Source organism: Carcharhinus amblyrhynchos, chromosome 7 (genome assembly GCF_965287045.1).
Source record: "Carcharhinus amblyrhynchos chromosome 7, sCarAmb.v2.hapA, whole genome shotgun sequence".
NCBI classification, from domain to species: domain Eukaryota; kingdom Metazoa; phylum Chordata; class Chondrichthyes; order Carcharhiniformes; family Carcharhinidae; genus Carcharhinus; species Carcharhinus amblyrhynchos.
The window spans coordinates 23,889,347-23,907,983 of record NC_137330.1 but is presented as its reverse complement, the minus strand read 5'-3'; the positions used below and the strand labels follow the sequence as shown (position 1 = coordinate 23,907,983).

At 42.3% G+C, this 18,637-nt stretch overlaps 1 protein-coding gene across 1 annotated transcript in view; it reads left to right on the top strand.

The window, feature by feature from the left end:
- LOC145345358 (CUB and sushi domain-containing protein 1-like) overlaps window positions 1–18,637 on the top strand; it is a 1,850,124-nt gene that overhangs the window by 1,444,336 nt on the left and 387,151 nt on the right. Inside the window, exon 26 of the mRNA XM_080193174.1 lies at window positions 10,824–11,015. Coding sequence (XP_080049300.1) covers window positions 10,824–11,015 — 192 coding nt within the window. The remainder of the gene's footprint in view (window positions 1–10,823; window positions 11,016–18,637) is intronic.

Sequence of the window (18,637 nt, the reverse complement as noted above, 5' to 3'; positions counted from 1 at the left end):
AGGTAATCAAGTCTTTACAGGTACAGTCAGTGTGAGTGGAGAGGGGGAGAATCATAGGTTAAAGAGGTGTGAATTGTTTCAAGCCAAGACAGTTAGTAGGATTTTGCAAGCCCAGGTCAAATGGTGGTGGTTACATGTAATGTGAATTGAACCCAAGATCCCGGTTGAGGTGGTCCTCACGCACGTGGAACTTGGCTATTAGTTTCTGTTTGGTGATTCTGTGTTGTGTGTTTTGAAGGCCATCCTGGAGAATGCTCCTGCCTGGTGATTGTCACGCCGTGTCCAATAGATGAATGGACGCCGTGTGACAATCATGAGGCAGGCCTGTTCCCTTCCAGTCGGGGAACACTTCAGCACTCAAGGGCGTTCAGTCTCTGATCTTCGAGTAAGCATTCTTCAAGACGACCTTCAAGGCACAAGACAACGCAGAATCGCTAGCAGAAACTGATAGCCAAGTTCCCTCTCTCCGCTCGCATATCTGTACCTGTAAAGATTCAGGTTCCAACCATTATCTTGCAATTGTATCTCTGTCTGTGTATGCCATGTTTGTGAACCCCCTCTCTACTCACCTGATGAAAGAGCAGTGCTGTGAAAACACATGATTTCAAATGAACCTGTCGGATTTTAACCTGGTGTTGTGAGACTTCTGTCTATGCCCACTATGTCCAACACCAACATCTCCATATCATTAGTGTACAAAGGCTGTGATGATGAATAAATGGTCAAAGTAAAAAAAAAATGTTTTGCATGTTTGAAATGATAGCCACAATTATAAAGACAAAAGTAAGGAAATATGACGAAATTCAACAAGGATAGTAATGGGCCTTAAATCATGGCAAAAGGGAAATAAATCTGCCCTCACTGGAGAAAAGCAAAGAGCAGGACTTTCGCCATAAATTATTTGTGGTTTTAAGTATGATGGAACTAATGAGTAGCAGAGGAAATCCTAGATCTTTGAGACTCCAGGAGGAGACTGAAGGCCTGTTTTGTTGTGACCCAGTTTTATTTTCCACTAAAGCACCTGAAATGAAAGCAGGATGAGAGAGCATAGACAGGTGTATGGTTTTTCATCCAAAATGTTCAGAGTGAGATATAAGTTTTAAAATAAAGTAAATAATCTCTTCACAATCTCTTGTTGAATTTTGAATGAATGATGATTGACCCCTGACATGCTGAACAGCACTTCTCCCTTCAGTGGAGGCAGAGGCAACGTGTTAGGTAAAATTGATCTTGTGCCAGAGCTTGATATTGTACGTTAACTTGCGGCTTGAAAGAAGGGAGCATGTTCATAATATCCGTGTAACATGCTTTGAGAATGTGGTTATCATGCTCAAATAATGCAGATATAAGATGTGAAGTGTGGGGAAGTGAGGATTGCAGTTGCAGTCAGGTGCACAGTGTGAATAAGACGAAACGGATGAGGAGTGAAGTGTGATGCAGTGAGTTACAGGAGAGCGAAGGGATGCAGGCAGAACAGTGTTGTGTGTCATTTATAGGTTTGAGAAGATGCTAATGTAAAACAAAGTCTTATCTTGACAATTTGGGTGTAAGGCCATTGTATTTTTTTCTGGTATTGCCACTATGACCATGGAGTGAAGCATCTGATGTTGTTCTCCTCAGACACCGCTCACGCTGCCAATAGATATGTTGTCTTTCTTCCTTCTGAAGGGAACAGAATTTTTGTCCTCCTGTCCAGCACTTTCACCAGAGCCTCCAAAGCTTTATCAGAGAATGTATGTGCCCTCTCTGAAACTCTTGTGGGAATGTTTTCACATGCGACTTCCCTGAAGTCTTACTAATATCAGACAGTAATGTGGAAAGAGGTGGCTGCATTTTTGATTCACTACGATGAGCTGCCAACACGAATTACACGTTGTCCATCTGCAATGTGAACAAATCCAGGCATGACTGATTTTGGAAGCAATTGAATTCCTAAGCATGTTCTAGCTATTCTCTTGAGCTGATGGTGCAGAGGTGGGGAGAGAAGTTATTGTTCAAAAGGTGGCACAGTGATTAGCACTGCTGCCTCACTGCACCAGGGACCTTGGCTCAATTCCAACCTTGGGTGACTGTCTGCGTGGAGTTTGCACTTTTACCCCATGTCTGTGTGGGTGCTCCAGTTTCCTCCCACAGTCCAAAGGTTGATTGGTCATAATAAATTGTCCCTTAATGTCAGGGGGATTAGTATGGTGAATGTGTGGGATTATAGTGTTAGGGCCTGGGTGGGATTGTTGTTGGTGCAATGTCAATGGGCCGAATGGCCTCCTTCTACACTATTTTATGTTCTAATCTATGAAATGCTTTGTCTGTTATTAGGTTGTTAAGAACTGAGTGAAATGAGGGCAGTCTTAAAATTAAGTAATTAATTGAACATAAAATAAGCTACAGAGTGTTGATATTTTTAGCGCTTTTTATGTTTAAAGTACAAAATGACAGAGGCCAGTTGTTGTGGTTGCACCTTTTATCGCAAAATGTTAACATGTTAAACCATCTTGAGTTTTTATTCAGCTGCTCACACTTTACAATCTTTATTTGCATTTTAAGCATTCCCTCCCAGCACAATCCACATCATGAAGGTGTTTATGTTACAGATTAGTCTAAACAGTCCTGATCTTTTCTTCTCATTTCCTGTCCTTAAACAAAAAGATTTTTGATTTATCCCTTTGTAAGTGGTGCCATATCTTCCCCAACCCTTAAATTTTGGAGTCTTCCAATCCTCCATGAATAATTCACAAACTCGAGGTATGATAAAACAGAGGGGTTAGTTTATTTTGCACACACACAAAACACGGGAAAAGAGTTTTGCCGCATCCACCCCTTTTTCCCACTTGTACAACGAAAGAGGCATAAGGAGTACCAGGCCAGGCCACAATAAAAATGTACGTTATTGTTTTATGCGAGTCAGGAAGCAAATGTCTAATAGAGAGTTTCTTCAGAGGATTAGCTGGTTGACTATCGCAGGGTAATCCATCATTCCGGAAGTGAAATTCTCAAAAGGGAAGAAGACATGTAGAGTTGGATTTGTCCTGAATGTATCAGTTCCAACATCCATGTAGTTCAGAGTATTGTTGATGGCCAGGTGACTGTTCCTGGGCAAGCAACTCCTACTGCTACCTGTTCAAAATTACTGTTCTCCTCAGAGGCCAACTAGTGACTGAGAGATCCAGCAATAATTCTATTGATGAGCCCTGCAAAATTCCATGAGAATTAGCCTTCCAGTCACGAAACCACTTCTCAACCATTGCCTGTAATTACCTGAACCAATTTGAATCCAATGCCACTTACCCTTGAACCCCATGGACATTTACTTTTCTGACTTGTGTTCCTTGTGGTACCTTACAAAAAGCCTTGAAAAAATCCATGTAGATTACATCATGTGCACTACCCCCATTGACCCTCTTCATTATATCTTCAAAAAATTCAATCAAGTGAATCAAAGATGACCTTTCCTTTGCAAATACATGCTGATTCTTCTTGACTAATCCATTCCCATCTCAATGATAACTTAGAATGTCAGAATTTTATCCAATAATTTGTCCGCCACTGAGGTTAGGCTGACTGGCCTGTCATTTTTCTATCTGTTCCCTTTTCATTTTTAAATGGCGGCATTGCATTAGCATTCCTCTGGCTTGTAACCAGAAAGAATTGGGAAATGATCCCTAGAGGCTCCAGTATTTCTTCCCTTGCTTTTGTTAACAGGCTGGGATATATTGCATCTCTGCCTGTCACTTTCAAAGATGATAAACCTCTTTTATTTGCTCTATCACTGTGTTTATCACATCCAATATTTCATACGCCTCATCCTCGAATGCAATGCCTGTAAAACCACCAGGTCCTGTTATTGTGGAGACAGATGAAAAGTATTCAGTAAGAAGCATGCCCATACATTCTGTCTTCACACACAGGTTACCTTTCTATATTCTGCAGAATTGAGTTCTTGGTATCTGACATAAGCTTCTCTTTTCTGCCTAATTTGAAGCTTGCACTCCTTGGCCTCCAGGGAGCTCCGGATTGGGAGTGCCACCTTTTTGCTTTGTGGGGGCGTATTTATTCTGAACCTTTTCGATTGTGTCCCACCGCTCCCACACTGATTAATCTTCAAGTGGCTCTTTCCAGTCTACTTTCGCTAAATCGCATCTCAGCTTTGTAAAAAAACGAGAACTCAAAGCTTTTACTCTTGATTTATCTTTGGCACTTTCCATAACGATGGTAAACCTAACTGAATTATGACTGCTGTTTCACCTAGTATCCCTTCCATCTGCCTAACTTCACTGCTTGAAACTAAATCCTGAACTGATGCTTCCTCTTGCTACGCTGGCTATAAACTTTCTCCTGAATGCATTTTAAGAATTCTACGCAGCTTTTACGCTGAATTTACTCCAGTTAATATTCGGGAGCTGAAATCTCCCACTATTACTGCCTTATTGATTCTGCACATTTCAGCAATTTGCCAACATGTTTGCTGTACTTGTACCTCTGACGACTGATGGTCTAAAGTGCACACTCCCAGCTGTGTAATTTCTGTTTTCCTTTGTTCCTTGCTTCAAAACAGCCTCATTTGCTGATCCTTCCAGCATATTGTGCTTCCCTGAAGCTGCAATTGTTTTGTTAATCATCGTTGCAGCCACTTCTTTTTTTATCATTCGCTCCATCTTATCTGAAAACCTGTAACCAGAAATATTCAGTGACACTTCCTGTCCTTATGTTTCTGGAATAGCTATGTTATCGTACTTCCAGGCGTCCTCGACTCATCTGTCTTATTTGCTGGACACTTTACTTTGATGTGCGTGCATTAAACATTGCCAAGCTGCTTTCTTGTCTATTTTCTAACCTTGGTTTCTCCTGCCTTCCAAACTCATTTATTCATTTTCTGCCTGTCGTTAGCTTTGTTATCTCCCCACTGAATGAACACTGAGGTTCCTATTCCCCTGCCAAGCTACCTTAAGCATAATATTGGTCACAGTCATGTTTCGGTGCAACTGCATAGTATATACAGAACCCACCTTCATCCAGAGCTACCCCCAAATTCCCAGGCATTTAGAGCACTCTCTTCTGTAGCTTTTCTCCTTCATCTGCATGATCCTCCTATTTCTGTACTCACATGGAGCACCAGGACTACCCCAGCTTGCTAAAATCTTCCTGCATCTCTCTTTCCACTGATGTCATTGGTACCACCAGGGACCACGAAATTTGGCTCATCATCTTCCCCTGTCAACAACTAAATTGCTTCTGACTCTTCAGTTCAGCTACAAACAACTTGTAAAAGTGGTCTGCATTGGCAATAAAATGCTGTTGCCTGCCTATGAAAAGATCCTTTGAGCTAATGTATAGATTAACAATGTCGAACACCATTGCTGTGGGTGTATTTTAATCTACAACAGCTACTACTTATTATTTAATGTTAAATGTCTTTAACATGTGAAAAAAATATTCTGAGGTGCTTTATGGGAACATTGCAAGACAATGGCTGAAATTTTTCATCTGCCCCCTCTGGGTTTCATGCGCCAGAGGCAGCTCACTATTGGCCGCTGAAGGGAACTTTGGTCCAGTCGAAATTGGTGGCGTTTTAATGGCTCATCTGTCCCACCGCCAGGAAACTTGGGGTGGGGAGGGGGGACCTCAACAGATCCCAACAGGAAAAGTCAGAAAATGTCACCCAAAATATGACAGCAAGCCAGATTGAGGGATATTAGATGACCGAAAGCTTGGTCAAAGAGGTAGATTTGAAGAAGTGTCTTAAAAAAAATACGAGATAGAGTGGTTTAGGAAGAGATTAGCTGATAGAAGAAGATACAGATGAAAGTAAGTTGAGAAGAGGACAGAAGAAGGTAACACAAAGACATTGATTGGGTAAGTAAGTGGGCAAAGATGTGGGAAAATGTGAAATTGTCCATTTTGGAAGGAAGAATAAAAAAAAGTGTATTATCAAAATGATGAGAGATTGTAGACCTTTGAAATGCAAAGTGGTCTGGATGTGCTAGCACATGAATCACAACAGGCTAGCACACAAGTATAGTAATGTTATTGTTTATCGTGAGGGGAATTGAATGCAGAAGTAGGGTGCTTATTCTTCCTTGTACAGGATATTGGCGAGACCACATCTGGAGCTTTATGTGCTATATTGGTCTCCTTGTTTGAAGAAGGATGTAAATATGTTGAAAGCAGTTCATAGCAGGTTTAATACCTGGAACTAGTCTAATAACTGGAACGGGTGGATTGTTTTTTGATTGATTGGACAGGTGGGGCATGTATTAGCTGGACTTTGAAAGAGTAAGAGGCAACTTGATTTGAACACTTTAGACCCTGAAAGTGATGTGAAGAGGAAATTTCCTCTTTTGGGAGAATCTAGAACGAGGGGCCATTGTTGAAAAATATGCTGTGGCCTATTTAATACAGAGATGAGGATTTTCTTTTTCTGTCAGAGGGTCATGACTCTTCCTCAAAAGGTAGTGAAAGAAAAGTCTTTGAATATTTCTTTTGTCAGTGTTAGATAGATTATTGACAGGCAAGTGGATTGGGTTAAAGGTTATCGGGGTTGGCAGGAATGTGGTGTCGAGATTAAAATTAGATCAGTCATGAATTTAAGTTTACTGAATGACGGATCAAGCTGAAAAGGCTGAGACACCCACCCCTGCACCTACTTTGTATATTTGTTCATTTGTCGGTTCCAGAGTTTGGTGCTTCGGCAACGGAATTATTTATTTTAATTGAGCATTTACTCCATGTTAAGGATGGAAAATGAGATAAGGCATTATTCACTGCATTGCTATGGTATCATACTTACAAGTGTCCTCTATTTATCTGTTTCATTTCCTGGACACTTTACACTGACATATGCACATGGAACAAGCTGCCCGAGGTGGTAGTAGTAGAGGCAGGTGCAATTTTGTCTTTTTAAAAAAAGTTTAGATACTTGCATGGGTAAGATGGATTCAGAGGGATATGGACCAAATGGGGGCAACTGGGACTCGCTTAGGGACAGTATGGACTAGTTGGGCCAAAAGGCCTGTTTCCATGCTGTAAACCTTTATGACTCTATGAATTAATTGCCTGCTTTTTGTTTCAGGCAGGTAACTAACTACTGTAACTGTCTGCTTGGTGCTCAGAAATACACATCACACACAAACAGGAGTGGAGACCTGAGCTGGGATTTTGTGCTCCCATTCACATCAGTCACGAATGGTGATAGGATATAAAATCTTATGAAAGGCCCAAATCTTGCATTATACATTGATAGGCAGTCTCACTGTGATTGTGTGTCCAATAGTGTCCCCCCCACCCCACCCCAGCCAGTGACATAACAGGATTTACAATGTTCAATATCGAAGACTCCATTACAATAAATTTAATTACCAGGCCTCTACTCTATGCCTTTTAATTTCCCCATTAAATTATCCATTCGCCATTCATACCAACATGACTTGAGACTGGTCTCCCACGGTGTACATCTGGCAGGTAAGGCCCACCAGAGAAGCTCCATGCATCACTTGAGGAGGGTAAGTTATAGGCAATAACTTGGCGCCGCCACACGGCTCTACCACCTGCAACCACCACCACCACCACCACCACACCTCCCCTTCCACCAGCACCACCCCCCACCCCTTGCAAACCTCCAACTCCAGCAATGTATTATTTTTGTTTTTTGTGTTGGGGGCGACCTTTAAAAATGACACCCCAGCCTTTAAAAAGCAAAGTTGCTGGCAGGGCCCCTTCCAATTCTTTGTTCCAAGTTATGAGCAATATTGCAGTGAAAGCTGCTACTGGGGCCAGTGGCTTCAATGCTACTTTTCCGGCCCACTGTGACATTCTGCAGAAGATTGAAAAATCCCATCTAGGATTGAAGATTCTGCAGAAGATCGAAAAATCCCAGCCTTGAGATTCTGGCCTGATTTCCTGCCTGTAATTCACGGGGAATAATGCACAAGCTTATGTCCCCTTGCAGGCTTCAGCTTTTTAAAATTATTTTTGTTGCCAGAAAATGTTATTCCTTGACACTGATGAAGAGATGTCATTGACATATTCAACAATTTAAGCTTATTTAATTTCAAGTAATCTGTCAACCCTATTCAATACACTGGTTGTGATACAATGCGGACAACCACCCAACCCTGCTTTACTATAATATTAACATTTATCCTGAACAGTTTGTAGTACAGCTGATGATTTGTTCATAAAAAGTTTAAGATTGGCTGCTCGAGATGAAAGTTGTTTGCATCCACAAATTCATGATGCTGATCTCCCAGAAACATGGTTGACTCTTTAATCTTCTGGGATGGTTATGTCACGCGTCAATGTATCAATCAACTGCCTTGTTTACAATTGTGCATGTTTTGCAACCAAATTGTCAAATAAAGGCAGATTTTCGGAGAGATTCTTCAGGCATCAAAGGGGACCAGATGATTAAAGGGCTGGCAGTTTGTTTCTGGCTTTTGGCCAATATACTTTAAGGGTACAAAGAACTCGGTGAACAACCACTTACATTTCACTGCAAGAGATTCTGTCAGCTCAAGTGGTTGCTGAAAGGAACTAAGATTGAATAAAGTCTGTGACCAGATGTATATATTATAAATTGCTAGCTGTGTAGGTTTTGTATTGTGTTTTGTGCCTTCGCTTCCATGAATTGCCCAATTGTAAATATATTTTGTCGGTGGTTTGTGTAAAATGGAACTGGTATTTATTATCGCTACTGGGAGGAGAAGCGATGTATGATGTAGTCCAATGAGAAATTCACTCTGATCAGAAAATTCAATATCTTCTTCTTGATCCCTCTGCCTGTACCCTTCACCCACACCCCCCCCTCCCCTCCAGCTTAACATGATTGCAATTACAAAATACCACACTGTCACTTTGAGAAGACAGGTCCTCCTCCTGGAGGTTGTCATCAAGCCACTTGAGTGATTATTTTAAAAAACTCAAATGTTAATAGTTATTGTGAAGGAAATAACGTGTAGCATTTGAAATTGTGCTTCATCCTCCCTAAGCCTCTTTAAAAAATAAAACTAGTGCCTCCTGGATTATATGATTGACAAAACAAGAATGTTCTTGTCGGAAAAGGATATGTCATGTACTTCATTGGCTTGTGGTAATGATGGCTGCATTAAGGGCACAGCAAAGAGCGAAAGTAACTCAGTGAGCACCATTAAAAGATGCACCACTAAAAAAGGTTGGCCTGTTCATCAAAGCTTGAGCTGCTTGGATACTTTTGGCTCTGACAGGATGAAAGGAGAAATGTCATCGAGGTAATTGAACTGATAATGTCGCACATTGTTGTGGAAGGCAATTACCAACGTAAATAGGTTTCTACATCATGGATATTTGTAAGTTCCTGATGGAGACACTTAGTGCAATAGCTCTGCAATACAAGTGCAGCAACTTTTAAATAATTTTCATGCTTGGCTTAGGTTAGGGTCCTTTATTGGCCAAAAGTCACCGTGTGTTCAATATTACTGACAACCTTTTATTGTTAGTTTCAAAAAAATTCCTTATTCAAAATGGAAAGGGCATGAAATTCTGAAGTAATAGTTACCATAAATATTTTGATTCTTTAAGTCATCAATTTTCTTCTTGGTGTGGAGATCATTGAGTAGGGCTTACCATTAAACTAGACTAATAACAAAAAAGTCTTTCTGCTTGGAAATGGTTAGCAACTTCTGTTTCTTTCATTTTGCGTATGACACTCCTGGGGTGGAATTTGAGTCAAGTTCTGACTGAAAACTGATATATTTCTTCCCAGATAAAGTAGCCATGTTTCCACTCCCAATCTTCCGACATTTTGTCAATAAAAAGCAAGGGGCGTGTTTTGCACCATCATTCAAATTAAAGTTAAAGATACCTCCCAGTAAACAAGGGGAAAAGTCCAACCCTCAACCACAAAAGGGACAACCTGCCCTCCAACACTTAATGCTTGGGTCACACCCCATTGTTGGCATCAGGGCATACGAGTTTCTAATCCCTCCCCCCAAACGTAGGCAGTCTCCCCCTCCCACTGCAGTGCAGGCACAACCCCCGCTGCCACCCCCACCCCACCCCCCACCACAATGACCACCATTCCACACCACAAGCCCCACTTATGTTCCCCAGAGGTTCCACCTGCACTTCCTGCCCTGACCCCCACTGTCCCCCTCCCGCTGCAATGACCACCATTCCATACCGCATAATTGGAAGCCCCAGTTGTGTTCCCTAGAGGCCCCATCTGCACTTCCTGCCCTGATCCTCACCCCACCACCACCTCCCCCCCCTCAAGGAGTTGGGTGGATGTGTGCATATCAATAAAGCTGTCCACCCAATATGCCTTCCATTTAAATTCAAAATTAAAGGAAGTAGAATTGGGCAGATTATCTTGTGAGCATGTGCCTCCACCGACCTTATCATCCAATGTTAGCTGGGAGTTCTAGAGAGAGGTCTTATAGCACAGTGGCGTACTTAACTCAGAGCCAAAAGCTCCAGGTTTGAGTCCCATCCAGGATCTTTTAGCTGAAGGAGGACATAACGGAAGTTAACAGGTTAAGTCTTAACCTACAAATCTTTCCAAAGCACTCCAATGTCAGATGGTAAGAATAGAAGAGTTTCCGAGTCAGCCATGCCATGGGAGCCTCTATCATCACTGCCCAGGGCTCCATGAATATGCATTTAAAAAATAACTTAAGACTTCCTGAATGAACTGCAACTCATCACCATGTGTCCTCCGAGGCCATTTTAGAGGGCAGTTAAGAGTTAACTATACTCTGATGGGGATCGAGGGGGAACATGTAAGTTAGGCTCAAGTAAAACCAGCAGGATCCTGTTTGCTCCATTAAAAACTATGCATCTTTCCTTCAATACAGCTTCGACAGCCACTACGTGCAATGATCCTGGAGTTCCTCAGAATGGCACCAGAAGTGGGGACAGCAGAGAACCTGGAGATACTGTGACTTTCCAGTGTGACCCAGGTTATCAGTTGCAAGGAACTGCTAAAATCATGTGTGTGCAGGTGGACAATCGATTCTTCTGGCAACCTGATCCTCCAACATGTACAGGTACAGCACAGAATAAGCAGTGAAATAAAACATCCATTTTTAGCTATGTTACGTTGATTGAAACAAAACAGAACAGCGCAGTGGATTATTTAATGGGGTGAATCAAAATAATAGACGATGATGGGCTAATGTTTTGTTTGGCTGCAATGATGCATTTTGGTGTATGAATGACTGCAATTGGTTTGCTTTAGAGAAAACATGATTTTCTTCTGCATTCACATCCTCTCGCAATTTTCCTCTGGTCTTATTGCGGATCGGGAATGCCTCGTGCAAATGCACCCTCCCACAATTGTTGAGGTGAGGTTCTCCACTTGAAATGGGGAACAAAAATTGAATTTCCTCCTGCATACAATTTCTGTCTGGTGGTGCTAGCTTTTGGAAACCTAAAGTCTGCATAAGAGTCGAGTGCATACAGGAGGGAATGGCTATGGAGGAGGGCATGATGAAGGTAGAATGGATGACTTAAGGTGGTATGCAGGATACATAGTGCCCTGGAGAGGTAAGGGTTACCTGAGAAGTTGTGGAGAATATGTGGGAGGCATAGAAGTGGTATTGCATGGCAAGGACTGAGTGAGAAGGCATGGGCTGGAATTGTGGGGTGAGTGGAAGGTGAGGAGTGCAGTTTGAGGGCCTTTATACACAGTTGAGAATTGGGAAACTGCGTTTGTGAACAAATGCAGGCTTACTTACTGCCCTACCTCACTGCCCACAGTCCTCTTGTGCTGATGCACAAAATTATACTGTAAGCCTGATCCCAGTGTGAAAACCCAAATGAAAAACCGGTGACGTCGTGGATCAGGCATGCAGTTTGTGAACCCCCGAGTGTGCAGGTTTCGGTTTTCCCGAGCCAAAGGAAGATTTTGCCCTATATTCTTGTGACCAATAAACTGACAATTTACAATTTACTCTGTCAGATCGGTAATATCTTAAATCTGTTGGTAAAATAGGTCAATTGCTTTATACCCTGTTCACCTCTAACATCGCTAAATCGAATGCCCACCATAATGATCAGACAGCACAGTCGTTAGCACTGCTGCCTCTCAGTGCCAGGGATGTGGGTTCAATTTCAGCCTTGGGTGACCATGTGGAGTTAGCTCGTTCTCCCCATGGTGGGTTTTCTCCAGGTGTTCCAGTTTCCTCTCTCAGTCCAAAGATGTGTAAATTAGGCAGATTGGATGTGCTAAATTGCCCTTTAAAGTCCCAAGATATGTAGGTTAGATGGATTAGCCATGGTAAATATATGGGGTTACAGGGATCGGATAGGGGAGAGGGCCTGGTAAGATATACTCTGATGGAGATTCCGTGCAGTCTCAATAGGCTGAATGGCTTCCTGTGGCAATGTAGGGATTTGATGTAATCCACTCCTCACCAAAGCCTTGTTTAATACTAAGAAAGCAAAAACTATTAGAATTAGAATTGAATCCACTGTGTGCTTTAGGAAAGAGAAATGAAAGTTAAAGTTACTTGGATGATTAAACTGTAAGATGTGTATCCTGAACAATAGCTTGAAACAGATTAGATGGGAATAAAGTGTTATTTAAAAAAAATACAAGTTGGCCACCAGCTGGGCATGATACTCCTGGATTTTCATTTCCATTGATTTCAGTGGATGGTCAAACTTTTGTTTCTCTGCTCATGTTGAATTTTGCCCTCACAATGTTACTTGAACCAATATGTTCAAAGTTATGTTTGGGTTACATTTTCTCCTTGTGCAATTGTCAAGAGGCTTAATTCAGAAATGGAGTTCTGACAGCTCTTTAAAGTCTCACATGAGCTTTTGGTATCAGGGATTCTAACATCTTTCCATTATAAATGGAGTGTCACAGACAGAATGTATTTTCTCCCTTACTGCCTGCAATCATTATGTTTTGGAGGGGAGGTTTTGTGTCTTTTCTTACCTTTGGTTGTGCATTCCAATAAAGTAACTCAGCAGCAAGCCTTCATAAGCTTAAAATAACAAAGCTTATTTGTTGTTGCATAAATGTCCTGAATTAACTCAATGACAAGGATTGTCCAGTCACACCTGCGATAGGAATCGACGCAGGTAGGAGTGGAACATTTGGAGAGCAGCCAAAGATCCATTGCATATGGGTGGAAATTTTTAGGAAGTCCCACCTATCGTCACAGAATCGGTTTTATGCTTGAACGCACGTACACACTCGTGTGCACACCTGTGGACTCTCAACACACACGTATGCACATACAGTGAATTTATGATTTCTGGTTCTCCACATGGCAGGCCTGAGGTTTTTTGAATGGATTTGATGTTTGCAGCTAATTTCAGAGTCTGATTTTCACACTGGCTAACAGTGATGATTTTTGAAAGGGTAAAATATCACAGTCTTGTCGGTTTCCCTCTGTACTCTGCCCTCATCCCTCTCAGTCTTTAGATAAAACTCAGAGTGGATTTCAAACACCTGACTAATTCTAACAGTCATCTTCCCAGAATGATTTGGAAGACAAACGCCATTGCTACACAACAGGAGGTAGATGATAATCTTTCACCCACAACTTGTCGATCACTGGTCTTATCATCTTTCTTGTGTTAAATTGCAAACCTAGAAACATAGAGCCAATGCATCCATTTGTGTTTTGAGTAAACTTTGAGCAATGGCAAGTGTGAATTGTGTACACAACATTAGCCATGGCATGTCCATTCCAGGAGAGGTCCACACCCACAGTGATTCAAGTAGGAACACTCTAGAAGATTGATGTTTGTGTTGGATAAGCAATGATCAGCTAATTCCTTGACAAGCATCTTAACAAATTCCTCTGGTTAAAATGAACACTCCTCATCTCTGTTTTCAAGGATCATCCCTTTAGCCTGAGATTGTGCCCCCTGGTTGTAGTTTTTCCTACTAGTGGAAACATCCTCTCCAAGTCCACTCTATTCAGGCCTCGCAGTATCCTGTAAGTTTCAATAAGATCCCTCCCTCATCCTTCTAAACTCCAACAAGCACAAACCCATCATTCTCAACCATTCCTCATGCAATAACCTCTTCATTCCAAGGATCATTCTTGTAAATCTCCTCTGGACCCTTTCCAAGACCAGCACATCCTTTATTTGGTTAAAATGAACACTAATGAAGGACTATTCCAGAAGCTTCCATATGAGCTCAGTCAATGTGTAAAGTTGTGAATGTGACATGAGCAAGAGATTTAGTACCACCCATAAATTAGCATTTTAGGTGCTTCTGCAATTTTTACACAAATTTGAGGTATTCAGACTTTAAATCATGTTGTGCAGTGTGCATGCATAAATTTTGTGGGACTAGTTATAAGATAACATGACATGTCAATTATCTGCCCTAATGATAACCTTACCAGTTTTGCCCAGCACCCATACATCTGCAGCCAGTTGAGTGATATAATGTACCATCTTGCATTGAGCATGTTTCTCACTTATCAACCAGCCTGATTGACAGTCTGCCTGCCTATCACTGGAAAGATAGCCAGTCTCTAAGTTGGTGGACTACAGTTGATCACAAAATGTGTAAAGAAGTTTGCTGCTTAGGCCAAGAGAAAACACTTTGGCTCCTTCTGAGCCACAAGCAGAGCTCTCAATGCACTTCCCTCATTGAACCAACCTAATCCTGACTCATTTTACCTCCTGGATTTCTCAGCCCCAGGAAACCAAGAGTTGGATTAAAACAAATACTGTTAAAATGTAGACTCACAGCCTCCTTAACTAAGACCATAAGATATAGGAGCAGAATTAGGCCACTTGGCCCATCGAGTTTGCTCCACCATTCAATCATGGCTGATATTTTTCTCATCCCCATTCTCCTGCCCTTTCCACGTAACCACTGATCCCCTTATCAATCAAGAACATATCTATCTCTGTCTTAAAGACATTCAATGACCTGGCCTCCACAGCGCCCTGCGGCAAAGAGTTTCACAGATTCACCACTCTCTGACTGAAGAAATTCCTCCTCATCTCTGTTTTAAAGGATCGCCCCTTTAGCCTGAGATTGTGCCCCCTGGTTCTAGTTTTTCCTACTAGTGGAAACATCCTCTCCAAGTCCACTCTATTCAGGCCTCGCAGTATCCTGTAAGTTTCAATAAGATCCCTCCTCGTCCTTCTAAACTCCAACAAGTACAAACCCATCATCCTCAACCGTTCCTCATACGATAAGCTCTTCATTCCAAGGATCATTCTCGTAAATGCCCTCTGGACCCATTCCAATACCAGCGCATCCTTCCTTAGATATGCAGCCCAAAACTGCCCACAATACTCCAAATGGGGTCTGAGCAGATCCTTACACAGCCTCAGAAGTATACCCCAGCTCTTGTATTCTCAACATGAATGCTAACATTGTATTTGCCTTCTTAACTGTCGACTGAATCTGCACGTTATCGTTAAGAGAATTTTGAGCAAGGACTCCCAAGTCCCTTTGGGTTTCTGATTTCCTCAGCATTTTTCCATTTAGAAAATAGCCTATGCCTCTATTCCTCCTCCCAAAGTGCATAATCTCACACTTTTCCAAATTGTATTTCATCTGCTACTTCTTTGTCTATTCTCCTTTATCTAACTTCCTTGTTATCTCCTCAAAGAACTCTAACAGATTTGTGAGACATGACCTCCCCTTGACAAAGCTGTGTTGACTCAGTCCTACTTTATCATGCATTCCAAGAACTCTGCAACCTCATCTTTAATAATGGAGTCTAAAATCTTGACCGAAGTCAAGCTAACTGGCCTATAATTTCCTGTCTACTGCCTCCCTCCCTTCTTAAACAGTGGTGTTACATTAGTTACTTTCTAGTCCTCTGGTACTCTCTCTGCCCCCAGTGATCCCTGAAAGATCACCACCAATGCCATCACAATTCCCTCAGCTATCTCTTTTAGAACCCTGGGGTGTCGTCCATCTGGTCCAGATGTTTATGCACCTTCAGACCTTTCAGTTTCCCCAGAACCTTCTCCTTAGTGATGATTTTGAATGATGATTTTTCTAACAGAGCTGTCTTCTCACTGACTGCCTGATCTCTGATAAAACCACAAGTTGGCAAGCGGTTAGGATTGGATTTGAGATTCACATTTTTAACCCCCACAGACCTGTCATCTATTTGTTCCTGTGGGTTAAGTATCCCCTGACAATTCTTATCTCATTCTCACTACCATTTCTTGCAGATGATTTTCAAAAATTGCCAACGACATTGATGTGTTCCTGTAGCCAGTCCCACTCCTCAACCAAAAGAAAGGCAAAAAGTCAGTTTCCATGTGGCTGTGCCACAAAAATCGATATTGATATGCACTCATAGAGCAGTCTGCATCCCCACTGCATCATAGCTAATCAGATTTCACCAGATTTCATATACGCTTGGACCAGTGTATGGTATTAAACAACTCCAACATGACTCTTTCGAATTTGGAGTTAACTCAATTTGTTAATAAAAGCTAAAGGCCCTGTTTGTTTTATTTGTCATTGTCTCACATTGTTCAGACATGTTGATTGATGCAACTGCATCTCTTTTGCCCTTGCCAATTTTTTTCCCATTAACAAGATGCATTTTTTTCTCTTTTTTATCTTTATACAATATTATACATTTATTTGTATTGACCTTTGTTATCTTAATAGCTGCCTTCAAAATCCTGTTTCCTCTCAGCCATGTGTCATCTTCATGTTGTGAAGTTATCCATTGTGATTCCGGGGTGTTTATTCACACCAGCAGATGAGGGATTTCTGACATTCAGAGTGTCCCATTAAGACTTCTTCCAGTGGTGACATTAATTACTCTCTGATTCCACCTATTTAGCCAGTTGCTAGGTTTTACAACAACACCCATGGACTATATGCTCTATTAGAATGATCTAACATCAGCACAGTGGTTAGCACTGTTGCCTCACGGCACCAGAGACCTGGGTTCACTTCTGGCCTTGGGTCACTGTCTGTGTGGAGTTTGCCCAGTCTCCTTGTGTCTATGTGGGTTTCCTCTGGGTGCTCCAGTTTCATCCCACATTATGAAAGACGTGATAGCTTGACTGGCCATGCTAAATTGGCACTGAGGGTATGATTTTACCATTGCATTGTGCCTGTTTTCAGGTACGAAAATTTGGTAAAGTCGGGTGTGAGGTGATTAGTACAATCTGCGCCTGTGTCCGTGCAGGTGCCCATTTTACCAAGGCCCAAAAATGGCTGTGATTCGAACCGCGGCCATTTTCAGGCCTTGGTAAAGTGCATTTTCATCCATTTAAATTGACTTAATGAGCTGGACACCCAATCTTTCTTGCATTTCCCCCTTTACCATCGTGTTCGCCCGCCCAGATTTGGCGTGAAACAGACGTGCTTGGCAAAGGTCTGTCTTGGGCGCTCCAGCTTCCGAAGAGGTAAGCTCAGAGCTTCCAGCGGGGTGTCTGACTCAGATCGGTGGTGGAGAGGGAGGCGGCCTGATCGTTCTCTGGTGGGGGAGAGAAGAGAGGCCAGGTGAAGGTGGGGAGGGTGCGGTGGGGAGTGGGGCAAGGGCAGGGGAGGTCCGCTGCCACTCTGCAGGCGATTGGTGGAGGGGAAGGGAAGCAAGGGGTCATGATGGATTTGTGTAGCTGGGGGGTGGGTGGATAAGGTGGACAGTTATGTTGTGGGGATGGGTTGATGTCTGTGGGGGCCATCGTGCCTACTTTTTGCTCCCAGGCCATTTTATCCGCTTTTTGCGGCCTGGGTGCGATGTGACAGGGTTGCGTTTTTTAAAGTTTTTTTTCCACTGCCCATGCACAATTGAAGGCTGTGATTGGTGCTGCAACATTTTGGTGGTGATAAACCCCGCTCACAGCACGATTCAGACTTGCGATTTTTTGTTCAGGCAAAGTGTGTGTGGGGGTGCCTGTGAACAGATTTCCAAGTCGGATCTGAATTGCACCCAGATTTGGCACTTAGAATAAAAATAGGAAAACTGGGCCCCGAGTGTCCCAGGATGTGTGGATTGGAAGGATTTTCAGGGTTAATACGTGGGGTTATGGGATATGGGAAGGATGCTCTATCAGAGAATGAGTGAAGACTTGATGGGCTGAATGACCTCATTCTGCACTGCAGGGATTCTATGGCATATTTTCAAAGGCCTTTTCAACATCAAGGCGCACATTGTTACCTATCTTTGTACATATGGGTGCAATTACTTCTCCAGTTAGATATAACTTTTTGAAAGCTATTAAATATTTTTGGACATTAATTTCTGTCATGTTCAGTTTCTTTTTCACTAATATCAAAAGTCACAGGTTAGTGGGATTTTCTGCCCTCTCTGCAACAGCCCCCCATGCCCACCCCCCCAACCCATGACGTGTTGTTAGCAGCAGCGGTTCACAGTGGGATCATCCTGTCCCACCGACTTGGTATATGGTATTGCGTGCCTCGCCGATCTCGTCATGGGGCAACCCCATCATGGGGTTTACCACTGGGGTCTGCAGATCCCGCTCGAATATCTCACCTTTGTTTTGTTTTTCACATGCTACACTATACCTTTCCAGTTTTTATTTTATATCCCAGTTCATTTATTTTAATTTCGTCAGCCCTGAGGAAGGGTCATCCAGACTCAAAACATTAGATCTATTCTATCTCCACAGATGCTGTCAGACCTGCTGAGATTTTCCAGCATATTCAGTTCTGGTTGTGCATGTAACATATTTTGCAGAG